The sequence below is a fragment of the Priapulus caudatus genome, unplaced genomic scaffold (genome assembly GCF_000485595.1).
Source record: "Priapulus caudatus unplaced genomic scaffold, Priapulus_caudatus-5.0.1 Scaffold65, whole genome shotgun sequence".
Classification (NCBI taxonomy): Eukaryota; Metazoa; Priapulida; class Priapulimorpha; order Priapulimorphida; family Priapulidae; genus Priapulus; species Priapulus caudatus.
Window position 1 is genome coordinate 25,767 of NW_014577126.1, and position 22,180 is coordinate 47,946.

The 22,180-nt window shown below is 44.3% G+C and overlaps 1 protein-coding gene across 1 annotated transcript in view; it reads right to left on the reverse strand.

Annotated features, from left to right (window-relative positions):
* Positions 1-582: 582 nt before the first annotated feature.
* LOC106821241 (protein kinase C alpha type-like) overlaps positions 583-22,180 on the reverse strand; it is a 57,944-nt gene continuing 36,346 nt past the window's right edge. The window contains exons 4-5 of the mRNA XM_014825957.1: positions 2,518-2,600; positions 583-663 (exon numbers count right to left, since the gene is read on the reverse strand). Coding sequence (XP_014681443.1) covers positions 583-663; positions 2,518-2,600 — 164 coding nt within the window. The remainder of the gene's footprint in view (positions 664-2,517; positions 2,601-22,180) is intronic.

The window sequence follows — 22,180 nt, forward strand, 5'->3', positions numbered from 1 at the left end:
TTTGCGGAGGCTTACTGTTGTATGCCTCCTTAAGTGCCAGGTCGCCTCGCTAACAGAATTGCTGCCTGGATAACGGCAGCGAGCACTGAAATGTTCGTTGCCAACGCATGCATTCGCCAGGCAGTTAATGCGAAGCCATCATCGCAATAGGACACGACCGCAACTATAGCAATCCATAACAATAACATAGCAATAACGAAGTGATTTAACTCCAAAAAGAAGAAACGGCGCATGTATACAAAGGCATACGAGGCACCGCGGCAGAAAGGCAGGCTCTGCGGCAGTCGAGGTCAGAGAATGCATTCTCTCTACTCGCGCGTGTGCACGCATCTAGAAGCTATCGACATGTTCGCATACCCGCTGGTCACGGTGAAAACTCCCATCACCATTTTCCCCAGCGCACGTCGCATTTATCATATTATTACACGACGCAAGCATCATCCATCATTGACGATTATCGATCTACTTTCATTTAGGCAGATATCCGTAATTTTACTGGAACCGTTCGTAATATATGCCATCCGCCTTTAATAACATAATTACTGCATTAGCACCCCACGCGAGGTCAACGTGTGAATGGATTCATGGACAGCACACCTGTATACGTGCGACCGTCAATATAGAGGGCGTGTCGATGTGTACCGAATCCACGTGTAAGCCCGTCTGCAACGAGACCAAACCGTTGGTTAATCTAAAGTAATGACCGGTACTAACGGGGTATACAAACGGGGTATACTAACGGGGTATACTAACGGGGTATACTAACGGGGTATACTAACGGGGTATACTAACGGGGTATACAAACGGGACAATATCTGGTATTTAGTTGCGCTGTCTCATGCGCTTTCGGGTTTGGTCTCACATCATCATCATCATCATCATCATCATCATCATCATCATCATCATCATCATCATCATCATCATCATCATCATCATCATCATCATCATCATCATCATCATCATCATCATCATCATCATATTTATCATCATCATATTTATCATCATCATCATCATCATCAATATCATCATCATCATCATCATCATCATCATCATCATCATCATCATCATCATCATTAACATCATCATCATCATCATCATCATCATCATCATCATCATCGTCGTCATCATCATCGCAGGATTAATGCTGTTACATATATACTCTCTCTCTCTCTCTCTCTCGCTCGCTCGCTTTCTCTTTCTCTTTCTATATCCCTTTCACGCTCTCTCTTTCTTTCTCTCTTTCTCGCGCTTATTCTCTCTCTGTATCTCTCTGTCTCTCTCCCTCGTCAGTCTGACCCTCCTACACCTGTTATAACGTTTTCTAGAGAGTAGTGTGCGCATGCCGCGTCTCTTGTTTCCCGTAATGTGCCCGTGTCGAAAGCGGCGAATCTACGCCCGTGTACACATCAGACATGCTAAAAGGGTATGCTCGTTGTGTGAGCCCCTCCCATGGATTTTAGGGAACAAGGGAACAGGAGCATTAACTTTCAGGGAACAAGCTTAAGAGAACTGCTGATTAGATTTTTGGGAGCAAGGGATCTCTGATTTTTTTCGCTATTTTCTGAGACTGTTTACAATAAACATCCGTATTTCCGGGTAATTTCAACATAGTGTGCTGTAGGAACCATTAGGGTCCACAATTATAGGTTCTTTCATAATTTTTTGGGATTAGGGAAACTGAAAAATAATTTTCGGGATCGCGGGAACATAAGGTAAAAACATTTTAGGGAACAAGTTTTTTTCATTAATAGGGAATAAGGGAGAAAATGCATAAACATTAAGGGAACATAATATACCCCCCTGGAAGGGGCTCTCGTGTGCACAAGCATCAGTTTGTCGCAAACGAAATAGCATGTGACAGATATCTCCGCATGCAATCGCCGGCTGAGTGCGATTTACGTAAACCATGCATGCAATGAGTAACGCGCGAGTCTCAGAGTGTTCTTCAATGAAACTCGCGTCTTAACTCGGTTTCCCCAAGTTGCTGCGACAGTATTGCAAAGTGCGGACGAGTTAGTGTTAGAGGGTTTGAATCAGTGTTATGCGTCGTGAAGATGTTACTGTGACATGTGAACGATCAGAGCAACATGCTATCGCCCACGTTATAGACTATGCACATGCGTAGTGCGAAATTTGGCGTGGGTCTAGCACCGAATTGCACACACACACAGTTTAGCGCGGTTTACACTTAGTACGGGCACGCTTCCAAGCGGGCCTGGACGCCTGGTCCACCTCCATTTGTGGGGCTAGTCCGTACTAGCGCGTATTTACCGCTGGATAGTGTGTACACACTGTAAACATTTAAGCTTGCATCAGGCTCAGGGTACAAGCTGCTTGATTGGGTCACTGTTACATGTTATTTATATTTTATGCTGTTGTATACGACTATGTGCTGTAACAGCTATGACAGGTTCGTGTATTGTGTTGCGAGTTAGTTAAGTATCAACTGTTTTCACACACGTGGCTTATTTAGACATACAGTGTCCACATACATGTTTAACATAGCATTAGACTTACATCAGAGTCCGGTCCAACGTCGGCTCCGGGACACTGGAACGAGACAAACTCATGGCAGCGCTTGTGCACAACAAAGCTGCAAACTGCAACGAAAGAAAAACACAGAATAATTGATAAATGTACTTAGAACATAGTTCAGCCGCCGTTGTCTAGGAAAGACGGACGAGACAAGTCTAGTATCACTAATAGTACAGTATATTAGATAAAAATCGTTCAAAATGTGAAAAAAAGTATCAAAATTGGTACACTTGCATACTTTTGTATGCTCTTTCATTTAAAGACAGGAGACACGCGATCCAACTACAACTTCGGCCGCCATCTTGAATTCAAAATGGCCGCCGTCATTTCTTAAAAAAATAGCTATATCTCGGTTAATAATCTTCGTACAGACTTGAAAATTGACTGACAGACGTAATTTGGGATACTGTTTCATACAACAACGTGATGCATGTGATCCAAGGGCGTTTTCGGCCACCATCTTGGATTCAAAATGGCCGCCATAAAAATTACAAACTTTGCAATATTTCCGTTCACGGAAGATATAGAGACGTGAAAATTTGCAGACTGGCGCAGGTTAATACCCAGCCGGCCAAGTCGACACGTGCCGTATCCAACACGCGTTGGAAACGATGGAAAAACGCGCATTTGATCGTGGAGTTCTAAACATGCATTTTCAATGTGCCGTTCTTCAAGTAAACGCGACGTGTACACAAGCAGTTAAAAACACGCGCATTAATCTTCTAAATTACGCATGTCCTAATAAGACAACTAGAGTACACATGTAGCAATAAACATCATTAATCCTTCACTGACTGAACACAAAAAATGGTTAAAAAATCATTACCCAGCAAAAACAGACCAAAATCTCAACGAATTGTTTAAAAGGACTACGTCACGAATTTTCTATGGTAAAATTTGTAAAAAAAAAAATTGCCATTTTTTTACATTAAAAGTAAGAACTAACGTTACTAAATATATCCTCAAACTCTCACCTGATAAAAATGTTTTTACGTTGGTTAAATTTGCAAAAATCTAGACGATTTGGTAATTTCTGTTGTCTAACACTATTCCCCCAGTACTGTTCAGATACTGGCGTCTCTCTGTTTTTCACCGGCAAATTAGGGCATATAAAGAAGGTATAATTTATAAGCATGAAAAGTAAACAGAAACACTAATTGTATTTTCATACATTTTATTTTGTACAAATAACACACAAATGTACTACTTGATGGTGCTAGAAATTCGTGACGTAATCACTTTAATTAATTCCGTCATGATGTGAATGATCGCAATTCCACGTTTATACAACGCGAAACAATCGATCGGTAAGCCTATTCGGCGTTTTAACAAATCTTATTGCATATATGTTTTTATTTATTTCTACGGATTTATATAATAAAAAGTGTTAAAACATAATATATTAACTCATATATGATCCGATAGGTGGCGCGGCCATTGCCTCATGGTCTGATGTGGTAATTTAAAACCACATTAAAAAGAGTGATTCCATCGTTAGCCTGAAACCGAAACTGGTCTGCTAGACAGCAGTCTGTCTATCGCAGTGCCTTTACCGATCGGTAAAAATACTTTTGGTGTGAAAGATGGACAGCTTTGCAAGAGTGTATTATAGCGTAAAATAATTTCAACACATAACATGTAAACATCTTTCTTTTTAATCGTCCATTTAACTGGAATGAAACGTCTGATTACAAAGCATGATTTCAAATTATTCTATGCACTCAAATAATTATGGTGTTAGCTGTTTCTTTGTTCCCTATTCTCTTCATAGATGTTGTGGTGATGGTATTATATTTCTCTTTTCAGGAGGACGTCCGGTAAAAATAGTCCACTAGAAACTTCTCTGCTAACCAGCCCCGTAGTATAGACTTACACCATATTCACCACATTATGTACCATAACCATGTCAAAGAAATGCAAACTAATTGATCCTGGTGGTACCTCTTCAATAAAACAATCTCGCGAGGAATCAGCTGTTACGAACTGGCAATTATGTGCAATCTGCCAACAGGACACTGCGGAACAACTTGTCGATCCTGGAAAGGGATTATATAGAGGACGTGATAAGGAATGCGGCTACACAATTCTTGCTGAAAACATTTTAGAGTTCCATAAGATAAATTGTTTGCCTCTGGACATCAATGTTCTTCGACTAGACGGTGGAGATGGAATTGAATCCTCTCTTAAATCAAACCATGCAACATGGCACAAAAGCTGTAGAACCAAATTTGATAATCAAAAGCGCCAGCGGGCACAAAAAAATGAAAGCCAAAGAACAAACAGCATTTGAACCGAGTCCAGTTAAGACCAGACTCACCGGCATTGGTTCAATGGCCAGGACAAGCAGATGTTTTTTATGTGATGAAGATGACACACACGAGCAACTCCATAATGTGCAGACAGAAAAACTTGATCTTTGTGTTCGTGAGTATGCACATATACTACAAGACAGAAAACTGTTGGGAAAACTGTCTGAGGGAGACATGCATGCCTTTAGATGCAAGGTACCATCTCAGCTGCATGACTTCACTGAGCAACCGCATTCGGAAACAGAACGCTGAACAATCAAAACATGATCTGAGGCACAAAGGAGATAGCCTTGTACTGGCGGAGCTTGTTTCATACATAGAAAAATTTCGGCAAGACGAAACACTACCAGTCTTCAAATTGTCCTACTTGGGAAGACTGTATAAAGCCAGACTAAAAGAGCAAGATCCATCTTTTTCTGGAAAAGCCAATACAACCAGATTGAAGGAGAGATTACTCATTCGAATTCCAGACTTAAAGGTCCAGACACAAGGTGGTGACGGGATGTTAATGTTATGTCTCTGGACTGATCGCAAAGCTTGTGGCCAATAATTACGCACATGCTTAATATATAATATTAATATATATATATATATATATATATATAATATACATATATATATACATATACATCAATAATAAAAGCTAGCGGGAATAGGAGTGGTGTTGATATTAGTCTCACAAAGCACAGTGTGTTGTAATATCATTCGGTGACGCAAATAAATCTTTATTTGTACGAGACGAATTCGCAAAATGTGTTGACATAATGTCTGCCTCCTCGTTATGTCTGCATTAATCATTCTGTGTGCGAGCCGCTTCTTCTTTCCTTTCCTTTCCTTTCTTTCGTTCTTTTCTTTCTTTCTATCTTTTTATTTTTCGTTTGCATCGTTCTTCCTCTAGTCTTTCTCCTCCAGGAGAATCCAAAATGTTAATGTTATAGTCGCAGCCGCGGTGTCCTGGCGTATTGGTGATGGTGTGGATTGCCAGGCTGACACGAGCAGCATTATTGTCTGTGGACTCGACTGCTACTCGGTAAACAGACGGCCATTTTGCGTTGCTCTCTGTGCAAGCAATATAACAATTATTAGAATAGTTATTTTAATAAGTGTGTCAATGAGCATCGCCAGAAAAGGTCGTGCTTATTAAATGAATATAGCACACTTATATATCGGGTTGCGAATAAAAGCACGATCGGAATTACTGACGTGCTAGAGGTTATGTCTCTGGACTGATCGCAAAGCTTGTGGCCAATAATTACGCACATGCTTAATATATATATATATATATATTAATTATAATACTCCAAATATCTACCTTTATATCTTCAAATAAAAGCGCACAGTCACTATGTTAATCGTTCACAAATACCACGCCTGGCGAATGTTTTACTAGAAGTCGGGTGGCAAGGAAATCAACACAAATGAAATGCATCTACAAGGTATACAAGGCTTCATGCTTCGTAACTCTAACTAGAAGCTACCGCCAATAGATCCTGTTTAGCTCTCTGTTGGAATGCCAACGTTTCTCCACTCTTTATTTCGTCACGCACATTTCGACAACATGTTCGTGCCTTAGTACTTATTTTCTTGTTAAGCCGATGCGAGTTAACGTTGTGTTTCGACTAAGTCTCAGTAAAAGCCTGCTAAACAAGTTGAAAGGCTTTATCGTTAATATAATTATTATTAATACACTAACGCCCGTTACGCTGCATTGCGCATGATATTGCATCAACATATTATTGCAAAATAGCGTTGAGAATTAAATTTGAATAGAATATGCTGAAAAACGGTGTGAAATCATTAGTCTTCTATTCTGAAATTCCCCTCAACGCTGCACATACACGCATGGACAACGGTGCACCATAATAATGAGTGAAAACATTCAGAATGCTCGATTGTGTTTTGACATTTAAATTTTATGGCTTGTTCGAGAATAAGCGACACTGAAATACGCAACAAAACACGGGGGACTTTTGAAAGCAACTGAACACCGATTCAGTGCCGTTCTTCAAGTAAACGCGACGTGTACACAAGCAGTTCAAAATACGCGCATTAATCTTCTAAATTACGCATGTCCTAATAAGACAACTAGAGTATACATGTAGCAATAAACATTATTAATCCTTCACTAACTGAACACAAAAAATTGTTAAAAAATCATTACCCAGCAAAAACAGACCAAAATCTCAACGAATTCTTTAATTAATTCCGTCATGATATGAATGATCGCAAGTCAACGTTTATACAACGCGAAAAAAGTTCGAAACATCGCCTGGAATGTCTCCTAAGAAATCTATAAAACACCATGATCAATCTCCCGCCGTTCAAGCGAAGTTTGCTCAACATGTCAAGGCAATGGTCACAACGTTGCAGGAGATGGGCAACCCGTTCGCAGAATACCACGCGGATCTCGTTAGGCTGGACACGAAGGAAGTTATGGGAGAAAGTGCAGTCACCAATCTCCAGACTATTAAAGAGATAGGGGAATCGCAATATGACACCTACGTTACCGAGCGGCTTGAGCGGCGAGTGACTCCAGTCTCAAACATCATCCAATTGAACAACATCACTATATTCCACAAGACGCCATCCTCAAAACAGTCGCGGACGTCACACCAAATAGAACTCTGAAAAGCAATTGTGAATTGTTTGGCAGAATGTACATTTCTTGCCAGTCCAGAGACGGTTACATATACGAATTCTTCAGACATGAAAACCAGGGTTCAGCACCTTCTCTTTCAAACATGGGAGAGCTGAGGCAATGTACCAAGTCTGACTTCATTGGATGCCTCGATAAGTTGGCTACACCTTCTGATGGCAACACCCCTGCAGTAGATGCGAAAATTTTGAATGGCTCCGTCGTGGTCAATATGCTGCAGCCATACTCATGTGCAACATTTAGTGACTATAGAGATCAGGTGTTCATATCTTATATCCTCAGGAACTTGCAAGCCGCAAAACGCCTAGATGTGGTCTGGGATCGATACATCAAGAACAGCCTGAAACAATCAGCGAGACAGAAAAAGGGAAACAGGATACCGCGTGATAGTCAAAAGCTCCACACCAATTCCAAAAAACTGGCAGGGTTTCCTCCGCGTGATTGAAAATAAAAGCGAGCTATACAAGTCCCTGTCGCAATGCATTTCGAGGCTATCCCCTGAAGGAAAGCAGCTGTACAGCACAGTAGACAAGAACATTTTGTCTGCACACGAGTGTGACATCGGGTCCGACTTGTCTCCATCAAATCATGAAGAATCGGACACTAGGATATTCTTGCATGCTCTCCATTGCGCACAAAACGGTCACAAGAAAGTCTTGATTAGGTCAGTTGACACTCATGTTGTGGTTCTTGCAATTGCCAACTTCCATGCGTTATCTCTTGACGAACTGAGGATTGCTTATGGAGTCAAGAAACACTACAGGGTGATACCAGCTCATGACATTGCAACCAGCCTTGGAGAAGAGAAAACCAGAGCACTTCTTTTTTTCCATGCTGTTAGCGGGTGCGACACATCTTCATCGTTCGGCGGCATTGCTAAGAAAACAGCGTGGGACACCTGGACAGCTTACCTTGATATAACGCCAATATTCGTGTGTCTATCTGAAACTCCAACCTGCATCACAGATGAGAACACGCGTCAGCTGGAAAGATTCGTCATACTCCTTTATGACAGGACAAGTCAATACACCCACGTAGACCTGGAAAGGAAACATCTGTTTGCCAAAGGTAGGCAGCTAGATCGGATACCACCGACAGAAGCTGCCCTCGCTGAACACATTAAAAGGGCTGCATACTAAGCAGGACATATTTGGGGCCGGTCCCTTGTAGCTACACAGTATAGTTACCAACCCCATCGGACTGGGGATAGACCAAGGACGCCAGTGATTAATGGATTCCGTTCTGAACAGGACTTCCAGAGACAGCGAAATCTTGCAAGGAACTGATAAAATGCAGCTGCAAAAAGGCATGCAGACCTCTTTGCAAATGTTCCAACGTCTATGTTTATGTTTTACCGTCGTTAAATAAAGTTTTTACTTACTTACTTACTTACCAACGCATCCCTTCCATGTACTGAACTTTGTGTTTGTGCAGATACATGTTACCGCACTGAGTGACAATCTGCGACAACTTGTGGACAATGCAGTCTCGAGACATTTGTTTAACTTGAACAATAGTATTATTTAGCTTGCCATGCATGTTAATTCTTGTGTACTGTTGTCTTGTTGTCTTGAATTTTCTCTTTCTCACACTGGGGATTGCCAATTTGACATTGTGTTTGTTATGATATACTGAGAAAAGTCGGTAATTCAACATTTTCACCATGTTTGTTTATATCTGTTATACTATGTCATTGATCATTTTGAAGTACAGAGTAAAATGTGATGGCGGTCATGTTGAATTCAATATGGCCGCTGTAATTATAATTGAAACTTGTGTGTTTTGTTTTAACATGAAAGAGCTTATTAACCTGCGCCAGTCTGCAAATTTTCACGTCTCTATATATCTTCCGTGAACGGCAAGAAAAAATGGCGGCCGAAGTTGTAGTTGGATCGCGTGTGTCCTGTTTTTAAATGAAAGAGCATACAAAAGTATGCAAGTGTACCAATTTTCCCACTTTTGTCACATTTTGAACGATTTTGATGGTATCCTGACCTAACCGACTGTACTATATGCTAGATTCCGGCAAACCTTGCTGTTGGACAACCAGCTGTTAGTGTGTGTAAGGAGCAGCAGTGTAGTGTCAACAACGTGGAGATCACGGGACACGAGCCGGAGCCCAACTGTAACATCATCAGCCAGAGTTAAAAATCCTCGCACCCACGTCGGTATTTCAAGTAGGGTTGAGTCCCCTTTGGCTCTCACGGAGTGGCAAGTTGCGCCATGTATACTGATTTCTCTTCACTTCTACGCGCGGGAGAAAAAGACGAGAAACAAGTGGCACTCGAAATTTGATTCGATGATTCTTCGATCAGCGGGAATCGAGTTAGGTCAGACACCCACAGAGCAGTTCCCGTCAGTGGCAGAGAGTGATACTATCCAGCGCCCGGCTCCGTTAACTCCCGCACGCGTGCAAGACACGGCCGACCCGCGCAGCAGCGGCGGTCACTCAGAGCGGCTGACGCCAGCGACGGACAGTGAGTGAGTGCAGACGAAGCGTGAGCGTAAGTCGGGCGGGTAATCGTATGATGGGGCACGAGGGGCCATTGCACTGCACGATGTGTGCGCTGTGGTATAGGGACGGAGGTAGGGACGATAGCTATTGTACTGCACGATGTATGCGCTGTGGTATAGGGAACCAGCAATGATGATGATGATGCCATCCACTTGGCTCGTGCTGCACAAATATTGAGAAATGACATATTCGCACAGGACTATGAGTTTGATGGGTAACTGAAACCTGACTGTGAACGGAACACTGTCCCAGAAAGTGTTCTTGCTCTTGTCAGTATGATCTTAAGAGGACCAAGTATCCAACATCAAACTCAAACACCTGATGCCGCAACAAAAGTAGCCCTATCGCTGTCTCAGTTAGTTGTATTCAACGCAAAGAAAACCACCAAAGAATCATCAGGATCTCACACTCGTCATAGCAAAGCAAGAGATACCCCCCTTGCAATCTATCTTGGCTTGATGATTCATGCCAAAACCATACAGCGAGGACTGCTTGATAAACTGTCAAGTTGTGGTCTATGCATTTCGTATGAAAGGACACAAGCAATCTCTACAACTCTGGCGAATAATGTATGTGCTCAATTCGGCAGAGATGGTTGTGTGTGCCCATCTACACTGAAGAGTAACGTGTTCATAGTTAGGGCTGCAGATAATATCGACCATAATCCCACTGCCAGAAATGCCATGGACTCATTTCATGGAACAGCCATATCTGACAAACTAGGAACTGACAGGCAGTCAATACCTTTCAACCAAGACAGTCCCAACACAAAAATTACGCTGCCAGCGGAGTATTCCGAAATAGGCCCAGCAAGTTTGCCTCGAACCGAAATATTTGCTCCAGTTTCTGTGGGGCAGAACAACGCAGAATCAACGGTCATGCCCGCATCTTGAGAAGCAGAAGACGCCTGGTTGAGAGTGATGTCAGTAACTCTGCTGAGAGAAAAAAAGAACTTGACCCGAAGGACTTTGTGTCATGGGCAGCATACCATGGCAACAGACAGTCAGCTGAAACCAGACCATTGTCGCACATTGCTCTTATGCCGTTATTTCCAGAGCCAGCACATACAGCAGCGACCATAATACATGCCATGAAGCTTGTTGCGAAGGCCATCGAGTATTTGCACCCAGGTCAAATACCTGTAATAACCATGGATCAGCCATTATTCTGTATCGCCAAGCAAATCCAGTGGGCATGGCCGGACGTCTTTTGTGAGGAACGATTTGTTGTGGTAGCGGGAGGGCTCCATCTCGAGATGAATGCCATGAAACTGGTTGGAGATTTATTAACTGGAAGCGGGTGGACAACAATCCTAGTCCAGTCTGAAGTCACGACTTCTGGCCGAGCTGACGCAATATTGAAAGGATCACACGTTACCAGGTCCTGATATGTACACCAAGTTACAGCAGCAGCCCTTTATCTTCTACAGATATCTGCCTACAAACATACGAAGAATCATTCTCGCCAGATGAAGAGAAGCTGGACTTCGAATCCTGGTGCAGTACCAACGCTGTCCAATGTCCTCAATTCCAGTACTGGAATTTGATCTTAGAACTTGAACTTATTACATTACAATTTGTGCGTTCTCTCTGAGAGGCAGACTTCAAGCTCTACGTTCAATGTCTGTGGCAGCTAGTTCCCTAGATGTTCTCATTTGACCACACGCACTATGCACGATGGCTCCCAATTCAGATCAAATATATAGTGCAGTTGCCACGGCTAGTACCATCGCTTTACGAGGAGTTTGAAAAGGGCAACTTTGTTGTACAAAGATCGGACCATGTTTTCTCAACCATGAACATGAACCAAGCCCATGAACAAATGAATAAACAGATCAAAGGGGATGGTGGTGTGATTGGCACCACAGATAATCCCTCTGCTTTGGTTAAGTGGATTACAGCCGGTCCAGAAATCGCTCGTATCATTGACGAGTTTGAAACATCGCCTGGAATGTCTCCTAAAAAATCTACAAAACACCATGATCAATCTCCCGCCGCTCAAGCGAAGTTTGCTCAACATGTCAAGGCAATGGTCGTAACGTTCCAGGAGATTTGGCAGAATGTACATTTCCTGCCAGTCCAGAGACGGTGACATGGACGAATTCGTCAGACATGAAAACCAGGGTTCACCACCTTCTCTTTCAGACATGGGAGAGCTGAGGCAATGTACCAAATCTGACCTCATTGGATGCCTCGATAAGTTGGCTACACCTTCTGATGGCAACACCCCGGCAGTAGATGCCAAAATTTTGGATGGCTCCGTCGTGGTCAATATGCTGCTGCCAAACTCATGTGCAACATTTGGTGACTATGGAGATCAGGTGTTCATACCTTATATCCTCAGGAACTTGCAAGCCGCAAAGCGCCTAGATGTGGTTTGGGATCGATACATCAAGAACAGCCAGAAACAATCAGCGAGACAGAAAAGGGGAACAGGGTACAGTGTCAAAAGCTCCACACCAATTCCAAAAAACTGGCAGTGTTACCTCCGCGTGGATAAAAATAAAAGCGAGCTATACCAGTACCTGTCGCAATGCATTTCGAGGCTATCCCCTGAAGGAAAAGAGCTGTACAGCACAGTAGACAAGAACGTTGTGTCTGCACACGAGTGTGACATCGGGTCCGACCTGGCTCCATCAAATCATGAAGAATCTGACACTAGGATATTCTTGCATGCTCTCCATTGCACACAAAACGATCACAAGAGTCTTGATTAGGTCAGTTGACACTGATGTTGTGGTTCTTGCAATTGCCAACTTCCATGCGTTATTTTTTGACGAACTGTGGATTGCTTATGGAGTCAAGAAACACTACAGGGTGATACCAGCTCATGACATTGCTACCAACCTTGGAGAAGAGAAGGCCAGAGCACTTCCATTTTTCCATACTGTTAGTGGGTGCGACAAATCTTCATCGTTCGGCGGCATTGGAAAGAAAACAGCGTGGGACACCTGGACAGCTTACCCTGATATAACGCCAATATTCGTGTATCTATCTGAAACGCCAACCTGCATTACAGATGAGAACATGCGTCAGCTGGAAAGATTCGTCATACTCCTTTATGACAGGACAAGTCAATACACCCACGTAGACCTGGAAAGGAAACATCTGTTTGCCAAAGGTAGGCAGCTAGATCGGAAACCGCCGACAGAAGCTGCCCTCGCTGAACACATCAAAAGGGCTGCATACCAAGCAGAAGATATTTGGGGGCCGGTCCCTTGTAGCTACACAGCAGTTACCAACCCCATCGGACTGGGGATGGACCAAGGACGCCAGTGATCAATGGATTCCGTTCTGGACAGCACTTCCAGAGGCAGCGAAATCTTGCAAGGAACTGATAAAATGCAGCTGCAAAAAGGCATGCAGACCTCCTTGCAAATGTTGCAACGCATCCCTTCCATGTACTGAACTTTGTGTTTGTGCAGGTACAACAATCTGCGACAACTTGTGGACAATGCAGTCTCGAGACATTTGTTTAACTTGAACAATAGTATTATTTAGCTTGCCATGCATGTTCTTGTGTACTGTATACTACAACTTGTTGTCTTGAATTATCGAGACATTTCATCGAGACAATAGTATTATTTAGCTTGCCATGCATGTTCTTGTGTACTGTATACTACAACTTGTTGTCTTTAATTATCTCTCTCTCACACTGGAAATTGCCAGTTTGGCATTGTGTTTGTTATGATATACTGAGAAAAACCGGTAATTCAACATTTTCACCATGTTTGTTTATATCTGTTATACTATGTCATTGATCATTTTGAAGTACAGAATAAAATGTGATGGCGGCCATGTTGAATTCAATATGGCCGCTGTAATTATAATTGGAACTTGTGTGTCTTGTTTTAATATGAAAGAGCTTATTAACCTGCGCCAGTCTGCAAATTTTCACGTCTTTATATCTTCCGTGAACGGAAATATTGCTAAGTTTGTAATTTTTATGGCGGCCAATTTGAATCGAAGATGGTGGCCGAAAATGCCCTTGGATCTCATGCATCACGTTGTTGTATGAAAGAGTAATCCAAATTACGTATGTCAGTCAATTTTCAAGTCTGTACGAAGATTATTAACCGAGATATAGCTATTTTTTAAGAAATGACGGCGGCCATTTTGAATTCAAGATAACTGCCGAAGTTGTGGTTGGATCGCGTGTGTCCTGTCTTTAAATGAAAGAGCATACAAAAGTATGCAAGTGTACCAATTTTCACACTTGTTTCCCATTCTGAACGATTTATATGGTATCCTTAATGGGTGGGGTCCAGGGGCCTGCCCTAGGGCCCCTGGCAAGGTGCAGGGGCAGAGCCCTTGCCCGGGGTCCAGGGGGCGCATGTAGTGACGTAGATATCGAATTAATTAACCTAGTATAAAAACCCAGCGACACGGGTCATTAAACGTAAGCAGATCACGTCATAGGTTATTTTAGTAACAGCCAAGGTAACAAGAGAAAGACGCCACCCAGCCATCCCGAGAAACTGAGTCACTAGAACACGAGTAAAAGTTACGACCCGCTCAAGGTGACGACTGCTACGAGTCTTATGACAAGCCGCGCACTAACACCGGTGGCGCACAATCCAACCAGGGTCAAATCTGTGCCATACCTTCAGCATTGGCGAGCCGAACACGCCGCGTGCACGTGGCATCAGCGGTATGGCACACGGCAACACTATGACATTTTAGTACCTATAGAAGGACATCACACCTTGATGTCGCATGCCGACTGATAAAGAACAAACAACGAATGCCGCCGACATATGTGAACGATGTCAAATCTGAGAACATAAATCGAACTGCCGCCATTCCCACACCAGACTCAAGAAGCGTCCACAGCCCCTCACCTTCAGTCACCCATAAAATGTTGAAGATGACGACACGTCTTGCACCACCATGGCCAACAAGGACTTGACCACGCTCAGGCCATGCATTCCTCCAGTTGTATAAATACCGAACAGTTTCGACAAGAAGACAAACACGGTTCCACGGTGCCTGACAGCTCCCGACGCCACCGTCCCCGTTGGACATCACTGACTGGGACCTGCCTGCTGCCTGCGACCTGCAGAACTCCACGCTCGTAGTGCCTGGTGTATAAGATATGTATTGTATGTATTGTATCGTATTTACTGGTTGGCTTGCGCAGCCATCTATGTGCTGTATGTGTTTATTATGTTGATGATTAAATAATAGAGTAACAGTAGTAATTCGGTGGTTATAGCATTAATTATACTGTCTGTGGCACAAGTGCTATTTGCACACGTATCTGTTGTACAACGAACCTGGTCACACACTATTACGATCACACGTGCCTGTTACACGAGCTCACGAGCTTCCCTATACGGAGCCCCGGAAGCTCTTGGATTTTAACAATTTAGAACCTTCAAGGTGGCCATTTTTGAGGGAATTGAAAAAACTGGATATTTTAAGTGCAATTTTCTGAATTCTAGGGTAATTCTTTGGATCCCAGAGGTTTAATAACACGCAACCCCCCCCCCCCCCACAACACACAACCAGTGGCGGATCCCGTAGAAAATTCTAGGGGGCGAATCATGCGGGCTCAAAGGGCACGAAGCGCCGGGGTGGAGGGGTATCCCCCTCCGACTGTGTGGAATTGTTAAAAAGTTGCAATCTAAAAGCAATCAATTTTGGACATCTTTATCATAGAATATCAGGATTTTTCCACCTTCAGGGCGTGTCCCCCTCCTGTTTAGGGGGGGGCCGGGGATTTTGTTGAAAGTAACACCTCTTCGATGCAATTTCCTGCACTATGGGGCAGCACTATTAAACAATCTTCATCACAATAACATCACTGTTTGAGTTGAGTATTTTTACCTTTGGGGACACCAAAGACTAAAATACTTACTACCAAATCTGTGCTATGTACATGTCCTCACTGGGGTTACCAGTGCAGACTTACCAAGGGTAAAATACCTTTGCCCTAAAAATTCACGTGCTACCGACCCTCCGTTGACAACTATGTCACGTTCAGTGATGTGTCTGGTGTTTGTGTTCTCTGCCACCAGGGGTCAGTACAGTACGACCACGAGAATATACGCTACACCATGTAGTCACGTTAATTGCGTATACCTGTTTTCCTGCTTATGTTGTATCCAGCATAGTAAATAGAGAACGTTACAATGGCGACGAGGATCCGTGTTTTCGAATAAGACCATCAGCATCATCATCGACATTCGAAAAGCGGTAGGAAAACGAACTTTATTGCACAAACTTTGACAATCCGAAAATCATCATGGCGGCAATCCATCTCCCAAACTACCCAGAATTCGAACTTGTACCTCGAGAAACTGCCCCTATACAGTTCGCAAAATACCTGCGACGTTTAGACAATATGTTTGAGGCCATGGCTATCGCAGATCCTAGCCGTAAGAAGGCAATGTTGCTGCATTATGTAGGCGAACAGGCGAGTGACGTGTTCGAAACCTTGACCGTCCCCCTGTGAATCCTGATGATGGCACTGCAAGCGATGTGTACAGATGTGCAGTGAATGCCTTCAGCACGCACTTCGAACCTCAGAGGAGTGTGGACCATCTAGTCTATTCGTTTCGTAAGGAAAAGCAGCCGAGTACTGAGACTGTTGGTGAATTTCATACAGGCTTGTCATCCAATCAAAACGTTGTGACTTTGCTGATGCTAACTAGAAATCAAGCGCCAGTTGATACAAGGTACGCACAACAATCGCCTCCGCAGGAAAGCAATCGAGCAGACACTGACCTTGGGACAATCTGCTTAAAACGGCCCGATCAATGGAAATGGCAGACGAGCACACCGTCATCATGGAAAGACAGTGTTCCACCCAGCAATCGCATGCATTGAACAGTAGGGCGAAAGGCAAACAACCGCAATCGCTCCATAATCCGAGCAGTCATAATCGTGACAACACCGCTTGTGGTTTGTGTGGTGGACCATACCCACACAGAGGAGACTGTCCTGCAAAAGGGAAAGAATGTAGAAAATGCGGTCGTGTAAATCACTTCCCTAAAGTGTGCCGCAGCGCTCAAAACCCGGGCGCACGATCATCGAGATTCGAACCGAATCGGGATTATCAACCGTGGAAAGGAAGGCATCGTTTCAACTGAAAGCATAATGCCAGAACCTTAGAGGACATCACCGAGCATGATCACCGACCACCGACCTCCGACTACGTCAACGCTACCGACGATAACTAGGACATCTTTCGATTAGGCGAATCGCGGATCCGGATCAAGCATTACGGAAAAACCCGTGTTCAACGTCATGATTGGCAACACAAGACAACGCGTTATGGCCGATTCAGGAGCGACTGTGAACATTCTCAATCAGGAGGATTACCTTCATCTCCACCATCGGCCGCAACTCGCACCATCGAAATCTCAGATTATTCCGTACATGTCCGACAAACGCTCGTGATTCAAAGGAAAATTCGAGGCTGAGGTACGCAGTGACCTTGTACATCTAAGGAGACATTCTACGTTGTCTCTGGACCTAGTGGATCGCTTCTAGTTGGAAACTCGCAAAAGCTACGTCTGATCAAAGTCGCGATGCGATTTCTGAGCAACGAAATGCGCCTGAGTTTCTGTGTGACTTTCCTGACATCACGAGTGAGAATGGGTGCATATAAGGTAAACCGCGTTAAAGTCCATGTAGACCCCAGCGTCGTTCCAGTAGCCCAACCACACCTGTCGCATTCCATTTCATGTCGCTCAATGCGTCGAGGGACAATTGGAAGGAACTCGAGGAAATCCCGATATCATCGAGCGTTCAGAGAAGACCAACACCTTGGACTTCACCGATAGTGGTTGTTCCAAAACCAAAGAAACCTGACCGAAATCAGGATATGTGGTAGACATGCGTTCAGTCGAAATCGCGCGATCATCCGCGAACGTCACATCATACCGACCATCGACGATATCGCTGCAGACTTAAATGGCTGCAAAAGTGTTCAGCAAGTTAGATCTGAAGCAGGGTCACAATCAGGTTCTTTTACACCCTGACTCGAAAACCTGACCACGTTCTTCAACACATGGTAGGATTGTGGCGTTACAAGGTCTCAACTTCGGATGTCATGCTCGGACGAGATATTTCAAAACATCCGTTAGTGACGTGACCCAAGGGAATTCCGGGCGTGAGTAACATTAGTGACGACATCTTACGTTGTGAGGTGTTGACACGAGCAACCACGATGCACGTCTGAACGCTGTGGCTACAACGTCTGACCGAGTCGAATCTGACAATTAATGTCCCAAATGTGAATTCCGCGTTCCGACAATGTTGGTCTTTGGACATCAATTCAGCGCTAAAGGAATCTCACCGGCACCAAAAGAAGGTCGCCAGACTTGAAAGCACATCACGCCACCGGCTACGTGTAACTGAAGTCAAGAGGTCTGTTGAGTTCCGCATCATTCTGCTCCGCGATTCATCAAAGACTTGCGAAATCTAAACGAAACCGCTGCGTCGTTGACATGCAGGACGTTCCCTTGGACCTGGGAAAGGAAGAACAATCTGCGCTAAGAAAAGCCTACAAGCTGCATTGTCCGAAAAGACCACGCCTTAGCGCTACTTTGACCCAGGAGAGAAGCCCCACTACGTTGATTTGTGGACGGTACGCCAGTAGGACTAGGTTCAGTTCTTACCCCAGACGGATCAGAAAACGATGAGCAACTCCGCTGCATACGCCAGTCATCCCGCTTATCGCGAGACCAGAATCGCGTTATCGCGCAGATAGATCGAGAAGCACTAACGACATACTACGCGTGCGACGAGGTTTCACCTATACCTCTCTATGGAAAGGAGATTTAAGATCGTCACTGAGCCATCAAAACGTTGTCTCCTTGTTCAACAACCCGGTGTCAAACACCGTCAGCCAGGATCGAACGTTGGTTGATGGACCTGACAGCACTATCGCTTTACTGTAGAATACCGACCAGGACCGAACAATCAGCAGAACGCTATGACTCGCGTCATCCCATATCTGCCCCAAGTGTATTTGGACATTGATGACGAGCACAACTGCTGCAAGTATGTTGCCTATGTCGCGCAGACCTGTCCCGAAGGCCAATTGCTTCTGTCTCGAGATCGAGCTAGCAACCATGCAAGACCGCCTGCTCTCAGGCCACAATGGTAGTCATGAAGTCTGGTAATTGGCACAAACCTCTGCCAAATGTGTCACTATCTGAACTCTCAAAACCCTTGTCTTAAAATCGAACCGCATCGTAGTACCGACTAGCCTTCAGGAAAGAACTGTGAACATCGCACATGAAGGACACCTCGGTATTGCTAAAACCAAGGGCCTATTGCGAGAGAAAGTGTGGTTTCCGCATATGGACAGACTGGTTGAGCAGAAAGTCAGATCTTGTTTACCATGCCAAATCGCGACACCCATGGTAACACGTGAACCGCTGCAAATGTCACCGCTACCAAAAGGCCCATTCGAGAAGATAAGTGTAGACTTTGCCTATGCTGAAGGAGAAAATGTACTTCTTCTCGTTGATCAATACTCACGATTCCCATTTATCGAGCCAATCCGCTCCACTGCTGCTCAGTGTGTGATTCCGAAGCTCGACCGAATCTTCTCCACGTTCGGTACACCGGAAACAGTCAAATCAGATAATGGTCCACCGTTTGATGGCCACGAGTTTGCGAAATTCTCTGAGACCGTCGGATTTGAGCACCGCAAAATTACACCGCTTTGGCCTCGCGCCAACGGTGAAGTGGAAAGAATGGTAGGATCGTTCAAGAAACATGTCAGGGTGTCAAAAGCTCGTGGAACCAATTGGAAGAAAGACCTACAATCGTGGTTAAGAGACTATAGAACCTCTCCTCATGACACAACCGGAGTTGCACCGGCAACCCTGTTCTTCAAGCGAGCAGTCCGCAACAAACTCCCACAAGTACCTGAAATGGACCCAGTCGCAGAAATAGTGCGCCAGCGCGACTCCCAGAAAAAGGGGAAAATGAAAGTGCATGCGGACAATAAACGCTATGTCAAACCCAGCGACCTGAAAGTTGGCGACCCAGTCTTGGTCAAGCGCCCGTTTAACATGACCAAAGGGAACACCCCATACGAGACCACTCAACTGGCAATTGTGTCCAAGAATGGTAGCATGATCACGGCCAACGGTGAAGGACGATGCGTGACCAGAAACAGTTCCTTCTTCAAGAGACTCTTGTTCACTCCCGAGTTACCAGAGTTACCAGAATCAGATGCACATGAGTCAACCATCGAAAATGAGGGTAATTCAGTGCCAGTGATGCCCGTTGCACCCAGGGGTGAGTTAGACCTGAATTTTGAAAATTCAGATAAGTCTGAAAACTCTCATGCACCCACAGTCAATTTGGACAATACTGTGAAACCCAGATCAGCAGATGTCAGATCAGACAATACTCCAGTGCACACAGCATCCCCGAAGGTTGTCCTAGATCAGCAAGAAACTCGCAGGTCAACCAGAGTCCGAAAACCTGTCGTGAAACTCAACCTGTGAAATTGACAGCAAGCTAAGACTTTGTTCACAACTGTGTGTGGTGTGTTCAGGAGACTTTCGAGATTAACTATGGAGACTGAACAATATGTATTTGTGTTACAGTTTAGTGTGTTTACCAAGGTTCATCTTATAATTGAGTAATCCGATCAAGTCAGGTTAAATGCGTTACAGTTTGAGTGACAGAGTAATCGAGTATTCGGTAATTGAGTAATCACCTCGATTAGCATTGATTAGTAAAGTTGGTTAGTTTTGACAAATCGTTTAATCGTCAAAGCCAGATTTGTTTGTTTCCAGTTATCATACTGTTTGAACCTCAAGAGTTAAAGATTTTACAATTTACCTGTTTGGTGTAATAATTAGTACATGTATCTTAAGTACCCCATGGAACTATCTACAAGGAAGGGGATGTCACGTTCAGTGATGTGTCTGGTGTTTGTGTTCTCTGCCACCAGGGATCAGTACAGTACGACCACGAGAATATACGCTACACCATGTATAGTCACGTTAATTGCGTATACCTGTCTTCCTGCTTATGTTGTATCCAGCATAGTAAATAGAGAACGTTACAATCTACAGCACTGGATTCATCTCCCCTGACATTTTGATAAAACGTATATTTTACTGAGAACGTTAAAACTGCAAAAAAATATGAGAAAAACAACCAGATTTGAACATGCTGCATTATGTAGGCGAACAGGCGAGTGACGTGTTCGAAACCTTGACCGTCCCCCCTGTGAATCCTGATGATGGCACTGCAAGCGATGTGTACAGATGTGCAGTGAATGCCTTCAGCACGCACTTCGAACCTCAGAGGAGTGTGGACCATCTAGTCTATTCGTTTCGTAAGGAAAAGCAGCCGAGTACTGAGACTGTTGGTGAATTTCATACCAGGCTTGTCATCCAATCAAAACGTTGTGACTTTGCTGATGCTAACCTAGAAATCAAGCGCCAGTTGATACAAGGTACGAACAACAATCGCCTCCGCAGGAAAGCAATCGAGCAGACACTGACCTTGGACAATCTGCTTAAAACGGCCCGATCAATGGAAATGGCAGACGAGCACACCGTCATCATGGAAAGACAGTGTTCCACCCAGCAATCGCATGCATTGAACAGTAGGGCGAAAGGCAAACAACCGCAATCGCTCCATAATCCGAGCAGTCATAATCGTGACAACACCGCTTGTGGTTTGTGTGGTGGACCATACCCACACAGAGGAGACTGTCCTGCAAAAGGGAAAGAATGTAGAAAATGCGGTCGTGTAAATCACTTCGCTAAAGTGTGCCGCAGCGCTCAAAACCCGGGCGCACGATCATCGAGATTCGAACCGAATCGGGATTATCAACCGTGGAAAGGAAGGCATCGTTTCAACTGAAAGCATAATGCCAGAACCTTAGAGGACATCACCGAGCATGATCACCGACCACCGACCTCCGACTACGTCAACGCTACCGACGATAACTAGTACATCTTTCGATTAGGCGAATCGGGATCCGGATCAAGCATTACGGAAAAACCCGTGTTCAACGTCATGATTGGCAACACTAAGACCACGGTTATGGCCGATTCAGGAGCGACTGTGAACATTCTCAATCAGGAGGATTACCTTCATCTCCATCATCGGCCGCGACTCGCACCATCGAAATCTCAGATATTTCCGTACATGTCCGACAAACCGCTCGTGATTCAAG